We start from the raw sequence: 8,337 nt of genomic DNA on the forward strand, positions 1-8,337 counted from the left end.
GGTATAAAGCCAATCTAAACAATCAATCCTATGGTTTCTCAGGGTTGGTTGTTTTTAGATGGGTTAGTGTATTTGAATATGAGTTCATTCATTGTATTTGGGTTATTATTGTATTGGGCTTACTTTTGTATTTGAGGATTCGTTATGGATTAACAAAAGAGGAGATTGTTAGGGCTATATGTTTTGGTATTGTCAACCATGCCAAATTATGTGTTTTTTATTAAGTTTGGATGTGTCTTAAAGTTGTAATTGAAAACCTAGTTGAAGGCACAAAGTTTGCTCAAGAAAAGCTCAAGAAAAACATATTTTTAGCACTTTTTTAGCATGTACCTCGATAACAGCTCGACACCTCTTGATAGAAACTGAAACTTATTGTCTCCTCGATAGCAGCTCGATAGATTGAGCTTTGTAGAATAGCAAAAATCAACAATGCGAAAAAAGTCCATAACTTATTCATTTGAAGCCTGAATTGAGATATATTTGAATTGGTATTTAAAGGACATCATAAGCTGTCTATAAGAAGGTTTTTCAGAGAGAGAAACACTTCATTTATGCGGCTAGGATTTTGTAACCAAGTTTTCTCTATTTCACAAAACCAAAGAGTTTCAAAGTAGATATGAAGATTCCATTGGTGAAGAAATCGAAGTCATAGCAACCACCACAGACTTGCTACTATGAGGAAAATTTTCAAGAGGTTTTTGAAGTCAGTTGGAGGTTCCAATTATGATTGTGGGTGGAGAGTTTATATATTGAAGAGTTCAGAAGTTCTAAAATAGTAAAAAGTTTCTGCTGTAAGTTCATCTATTAGGATTGTAGAGTCTAAGGACAAAAGTTTTGTACTAGATCTGAAACTTCTCTTTATTATAGTGGATTGCTTTTTAGGAAGATTTCTCCCCAGAAATTTTACTGTGAAACTAGTTTGTTTCTTTAATGTTTCTGGGTCATTATATCTTATCTTATTTACTATTCCATTGTACATGATATTAATGTTTGTTTGTTTGAACAAGAATTATTCATAATATATCTAATTAACAACTTGGGTTTAAAACTTATTAATTCTATCAACCGGGGTTTAAATTTCTCAACAAGTGTTATTAGAGTAGGTACACTCTATTGGATTAATTTTCTGAGTATGATCCTTGACTCTTGTTGTCATGGATTGTAGACAATCTCTTTTGATTCCTCCTTTATTTGATGGTACTAACTATGCGCACTAAAAAATTCGTATAAAAGCCTTTTTTGTAGGCTCTTGATGAAAAAGTATGGTTAGCTATTGAAGTTGGTTGGAAGAAACCAAGTGATCTCTTTGCTACTTGGGATGATGGCAATATCAAAACTACAAATTTCGATAGTAGGGCTTTAAATGCTTTGTTTAGTGGTGTGACCAATGAGAAGTTCAAGAAAATATCATTCACTAAAATTATGTGGATGATACTGCTTACTATTACGTGGCATTTAAGTCTAATAAACAAGTGGGTATCACACTCACACTTTAATTCATTGCCAAAAAAAAGTTGATCAAGGTAATAAAATATAAAAATATAGCTGACAATTCAATATATTTTTGGCCTAATTTGCCAAAAAATAATCCTAATGACTCTTTCTCCTCTTAAGCAATGTAGCATATACAACATTTGTTACACAGATTTCTTCTTCAAAAATATATATATATATATATATTTCTTCTTTTTTTCCCTTTAAAAATAAATTTTCGTTTTATTTATTTAATTTTGTTACAAAACATAAAAGTAATATAATATTTTTGGCCTAATTTTGCAAAAGATATTCCTAATGACCCTTCATTTCATTGCTTTATAAAAAGGCCCAAGCACACATGGTCTTTTCAATTGCACAAAGCACTGTAAAAGAGAGAAAGAGCAATGGCTGCTCTTAAAGTACCAGAATTGGTTCCTTCACCAGCCGAGGACGCTGAGCAACAACGAAAGGCTTTCCAAGGTTGTTGTCTACTAATTCTGATATTACTCTAATGTCATTTCTTGAATTTTGTTCTAATTGTCAGATCATTTTGATCACCTACGTTTGATAATTTTATCTGCCTTTAACTGAATTAGCTGTTTTTATAACTTTATAATCCTTGATTTTTAACATGGATTTTGAAATACTAATTTATTAATTAAACCTCGTTGATCACGTTGAGCCATTTTTTTTACTACAGCAATGAAGCTTGAAGTCGAAGCTATCTCACAGGACACCATCAAACCCTCATTTCCAACTCCTCCACATCTCCACCACTACCAGCTTTCCTTCCTCGATCAACTTCATCCTCTAGTTTTCATGCCTCTGATTTTTTACTACCCAAATTACGGTGAAGCTAATCTCAGCAATATAGAACAAAGTGACCAGATTAAGAAATCTTTATCGGATTCCTTAACCCGATTTTACATGCTAGCGGGCAGAGTTAAGGCCAATCTTTATGTAGATTGCAACGATGAGGGTGTCAACTATGTTGAAGCAAAAGCAAATTGCAGACTTTCTGAATTTCTTGAGAATCCAATTCCTGGTGAACTCAACAAATTTCTACCATTTGAATTGGACGAAGTCAATGAGTTACCCGCAGCAGTGCAAGTCACCTTCTTCAACTGTGGTGGGCTTGCGATTGGTGTACTCATGTCCCACAGAATTATAGATGCCTTATCTTTCATCATGTTTCTCAACAGTTGGTCCGCTATTGCTCGTGGTCATGGCAACATAGTGAGTCCTCCAATGGATTCTGCCAAGCTATTCCCACCACAAGATTTATCTGGCTTCAATCCGAATATTGGGATTACAAAGGATAAAATTGTGACAAAAAGGTTTGTCTTTGATGCATCGGCTATAGCAGAAATTAGAGGCAAATACAGTTCCGACGACAAGAGCATTGAATATCCACGTCCGACTCGCGTTGAGGCCTTATCCGCTTTCATATGGAGCCGCTTCATGGCTGCTACTCAACCAAAACCTGACCCAAATAAGATCTACAGTATTATTCATGCTGTGAACTTGCGAACCAAGACAGACCCGCCTCTTCCATATGATTACTTTGGTAATATTAGCCGGTTTGCAATGTCAGTACCATCCAGAGACATCGAGGAGGGCTTTCATGGCATTATTAAACCAATAAGAGAAGGGATTAAGAAAATCGATGGGAATTTTGTTAAAATGCTCCAACAAGGTGATTTGTACTTAAAATATGTCAAAGAGAACTCCTCTATCTTCCTAAAAGGGGAGCTGCTTACGCTTTCCTTCACCAGCTTGTGCAAGTTTCCTCTATATGAGGTTGATTTTGGGTGGGGGAAGCCTGCATGGGTTAGCTCATCTAAATTTACATTCAAGAATTTAGTTGGTTTCATTGACACTAAATCGGGGGATGGAATTGAGGCATGGTTTCACTTGAAAGAAGAAGATATGGATAAGCTCGAAACCGATAAGGAGCTCCTTTCCTTTGTTTCACCAAAGAACTTCGTGCGTAACTAGGCAAAAACAGCTTGTAGTACTTGTTCTAGATTACTTGTTTGTTTGTTTGTTTTTTTAATGAATAAATTTCAATCTAAAACTTGAATTGTTTGGTTTGAGTAAAAAAAGTTGATACATTTTCAAAATTTTCAATTGTGACACCTATCATGAATTCCATTGATATTAATTATATTCTTGTGAAATATTAAGCCATTTGAAAAGAAATCCTGAGTGGTGGGTAATATGGTTGACTCAATATATTTTGAGGTTTACGACAATATCTTTAAGTGAAATATTTTCTTATATTTATCAATGAGATCTATTCCGGCCTAAAACAAAAATCTAATTGCCGTAGAGATATGTACATAAAGTGTAATAGGGTCAAAGTCAAAAGGTCAGTGGACTAAATAAAAACCTAATCTTGCTTTTTGTACAAAAGATAACATGTAGATGGGAGAAAAGCTATATAACTTCTTCTTCTTCTTCTTTTTTCCCTTCTTCTTTCTGGCTTCTATTCTATGCAATACATAAGGTGTACGAGGGAGAAAAACTATACCTTAGATTTATTAAAAAAAATAAATTTAAAAAAAAAAAAAAACCACTAACTATTAGACTAAATAAAAGGATAAGTATTAAGTAGATACTAATAAAGAAAAGGAACTATTCAAAAAACAAAAAAAAAAAAAAAAAAGGAAAAGAAAAAGGACTAGATAGTTCATAAACTTAAACTCACTCTTTCATTATCCAACAAGGAAGAGCAATAATAAAGGAGAAAACTTTGCAATAGTATTACAATAAAAGCTTTGTGAAAACAACAAGAAAGAACAACAAAAAGAAAATGAGAGTACGTAAAGGTCAACTTGAAATGAAGATGAAAGAGAGCAGTAAACAAATCGTACACCAATTGATGGGCAACAAAAAAGAAAGCTAAAAAAAATTATAATCATAATAATATGATCCAAGATGGAACGCAGCAAGTGAAGCAATGAGCAGATGAGTTTCAATTTCTTCAAGAATCAAGATAGAGAAAGTGTGTGGATGTGTGCATGTGTGTGTGTTTTGCCTTTCGTTTTCAGAGTTAGTCATTGTCTTTTTCTTAGTAGATTTTGATTCAGGTATATTGAACTTCATTAATGAATTTGTCTATAAAAATATTAATTCTAATTTTGATTTGAAAAGAGAGAAAATGAAGAGTCTCTTTACCTTTTGTGTGGCAAAAAAACTAAAACGCATTAAAAATTTCAAGAGAGTGCACATCCTTCAAAGAGATGAAGAGATTTAGAAAACAATCATTGTTAGTTATACATCGGTAACATCATATTAAAAATAAAAGAAGACATGCATCATTAGAAACAAGAAGCATAAAGAGAATAGAGTGATTGAAAACAACCTCTTGCATGAGCACTCCTTGTTCTTGAGAGGATGTTTTAAGGTTCAAAGAAATTTGTTCAGTTATCTTTGAAATCTAAAAACCCTAATTTTGGTAGCAAGTACCAGAAAGGATCAACAAATATAAGCACTTGGAGAGTCTAAAAACGTACGCCCTTAGAGCACCCCAAAAAGAAGTCCCTGAATTATGAGATTCAGTTTCTATTTATAGAGGCCAGAAAATTCTAAAAAATAGCTCTGATGTGTAGAACATGAATCAGGACTCATCCTTTTGCGAAAAGATTGAAAAGGGTGTGCCTATTGTTACCTGAAGGGCATTGGGCCAAAGCCCAAAAGAGGACAATTCAGCACTTTTAAAGTGCCGTTCGGCACTCCAAAGTGCCGAATGGTACTTTGGACGCCAAACGCACTTTCGTGTTTGTGTGCATTTTGGACTTTCTTTCTAGGGTTTTTTGATCCGATCTTGGTACCTAGACATGTTTTAGGAACAATTATCTTGTAGATAAATCCCTAAAATAAATATTGATAAAATTCAGATTACCACAATTTTAATGTTATCCAATCATCCATTTTATTCCTATGCATGTAATCCTATTTTAGACATTAATTATCAACCAATCACAAAATTATTTAATTAATTTTAATTGTTAAACCAATTAGAATAATTTAAATTAATTGTGCATGGTCGACTCTTCCTAGACACAATGCATGTTGACCATGCGATATTTTGATCCGGTGGTTCGATTTAAAAACTGGGCACACCTTTGCGACCGTTAGAATCTCAAGATCATTTATGATATGCGAGAACAAATTGATGCATGTAATGCGAGAACAAATTGGTGCATGTAATGCAAGAACAAATTGATGCATGTAATGCAATCATGATTTTTCGGTACATGAATGGTCACTCCAATAATCTTCCTTGATTAAATCATTGGTGCAAAATCAAGTGTCTATAGGGGTGTGACATGGTGACTATTTCAAATTAAATCAATTCCTTACAATCCTTATTCATCCTCATTAGAAACCGCTAGGTTCCTAACAAGTGGTATCAGAGTCGTTGATCTTGGGATGACCAAATCCATTGCAATTCATCAAGCTTTCATGGAGTTTTATTTCAAAGGCAGAGATCTTTTTTGGTGGCTTGTTAAGCTCTATGAATTCTTTGTTGTAGATAACACACCATCACTTTGCATGGTCTTCATTGCCTCTTGTTACATGGAAGGAGAAGTATGAAAATGGTTCCAAGATTCGGAGGCATTAGGTTTGTGCACAAATTGGGTGCTTTTCATATGCGCCCTACAAGATTGGTTTTGAGCACCAATCCTTGATGACATCAATGGAGACTATCACCTAAGAATATAAGATGCAAGAGCTCGCAAATTTCATGCTGAAAGACCAAGAACCAATTATTAAGGCTCCATGATTCAAGAATCAACAATCCAAGGGTCGATAATCCAAGAATCAAAGATGTAAGCGCCAACAATTCTAATGGTGAAGTCTTGAGCATCCAAGAATATTCTAAGGTCCAAAGAATAGATGAAACCTTGAAGATTGAAGAACCATTAAAGGCTAAAAATTTGAGCAAAGGTTGAAGATCTACAAAGAAGGAACCTTCATATACATAGGATCACTTGTCAAAGAGAAATGCATGAATATTGCGATCAAAATATTACTAAGGTATTGGTCCATTGGAAGATTTCCTTTGATGAAGGTGACAACCACAACAACACCTTGTGGGCAATGTGTTTTGAAAGGGTGGAAAATGATAAGAATCCCAAATTATGTTACATTCCTTGTAATCTCCTTATAGTTGTTGTAATCCCTTAGTTAGTTAGTTATGATTTGAAGTAACTCATTTAACACAAGGCTTAATTCATAGAGCACATGTTGAATTAACTAGCCAATTATCTTAAGTCATGTGGGCCAATGAGATTAGAGCTAGTCTCCTATAAATACATAATTGTAATTCAAAATTAGATATCATTTTTTTTTTTTGACAATCTAAAATTAGATATCATTGAAGAATAAACTAATTGCTTAGTGCATTAATGTATCTCTCTCTCTTAATCTCTCTTTTTCTATATGGACCTCGAATTAAATCAGTTCTCTTACAACTCTATTTGCCTTCATTAGAAACCACCGGATTCCTAACACATTGTGTGAAGGACCAAAGGGAGAAGCAATTTTGGAGTCTCACATCGCCTAGGAAAGCACATTGAAATGTACTTATAAAGAGTGATCTATGTGCAATGGCATGGAAAAAAAAAAGGAAAATGGTAAAATCAATTATCATCAAGGTTTTAAAAACTGGACCAAACCGGCCGGTTTGACCGATTGAACGGGGAGTCGACCACCCAATCCGGTCAAAAAATAATGCCCAAAACTAGGAACTAAAGGCATATTCAGTCCGGTTTTTAAAACCATAATTATCATGTCTTAGTCAACCTCGTACTCAAATATTAGAGTATCTTAAATTTGAGTGAGAGCAAATATAACATTAAAATATTATAGGCCATACAGTTAACGCCAACTAAAATATAATATTAGCTCAGAGCTGAAATGCAAATATTAGACCAACGCAGTTAACACCAATTAAAATATTAGAGCTGCACCATCGTAAAAGCAAAATTTGAGTCTGAGTCTCTACCATAAGAAAATATTACTCAGTCTGCAGCATCAGCAAAAACTTTACCCGCCTATCAATCATGATCTCAATCCAAAGAATGGCTGGGAGCACAGAGTTAGAGTCGCAGACCATTGTCGATTCTGCGGTTCATCGTGAAAGGTTAGTCTACTGATTTCATTTTCTTCTTCACATATATGTATATATATATATACACACACGCACACACACTGTTTTCACTATGTACATATATATTTATCTTATTATTATCTGTTAATTGTTAGATGCTGAATATGCTTAGAACAGTGGTCTGGTTGCCCCGCCTTTTGAATTTTTTTATTAATATATGAAAAGATAATAAATCAACTTTTAATTTTTTGTGCATTAAAAAAATTTTTTGTTAAATTTAATAAACACAAAATGCTGTTGAGTTTTTATTTGATACTTCCTATATAAAAGTTATTTCAAGAATATTAAAAAATAAGTGGGTTTCAGTTTAACTCAAAGCCACCTATAGCAAATTATCATGAAAAATATACTAGTTTTATTTTTCATATTAATTTAATTTTAAATTTTAATTTTTAAATATATATATATATATATTTCTAATTCTTAAAATACGTTACTAAGTTATGTTTCCTTAATTAGGTAAGAATTTAATATTTCAAGAATATTAAAAAATAAGTGGGTTTCAATTTAACTCAAACCCACCTATAGCAAATTATCATGAAAATATACTAGTTTTATTTTTTGTATTAATTTAATTTTAAATATAATATATATATATTATATTTCTAATTCTAAATATATTACTAGGTTTGTTTCTTTAATTAGGTAGGAATTTAATGTTTTTAAAGAATATTAAAAAT

At 33.0% G+C, this 8,337-nt stretch overlaps 1 protein-coding gene across 1 annotated transcript; it reads left to right on the forward strand.

Annotated features, from left to right (window-relative positions):
* Positions 1–1,851: 1,851 nt before the first annotated feature.
* Positions 1,852–3,636, forward strand: LOC112035330 (stemmadenine O-acetyltransferase). Its single transcript, XM_024068161.2, has 2 exons — positions 1,852–1,956; positions 2,177–3,636. The coding sequence occupies exons 1-2, from the start codon at positions 1,881–1,883 to the stop codon at positions 3,472–3,474; spliced, it is 1,374 nt and encodes a 457-aa protein (XP_023923929.1). The 5' UTR covers positions 1,852–1,880; the 3' UTR covers positions 3,475–3,636.
* The last annotated feature ends 4,701 nt before the right edge of the window (positions 3,637–8,337 follow it).

Source organism: Quercus suber, unplaced genomic scaffold (assembly GCF_002906115.3).
Source record: "Quercus suber isolate HL8 unplaced genomic scaffold, Cork oak 2.0 scaffold_488, whole genome shotgun sequence".
In the NCBI taxonomy this organism is placed as follows: Eukaryota; Viridiplantae; Streptophyta; class Magnoliopsida; order Fagales; family Fagaceae; genus Quercus; species Quercus suber.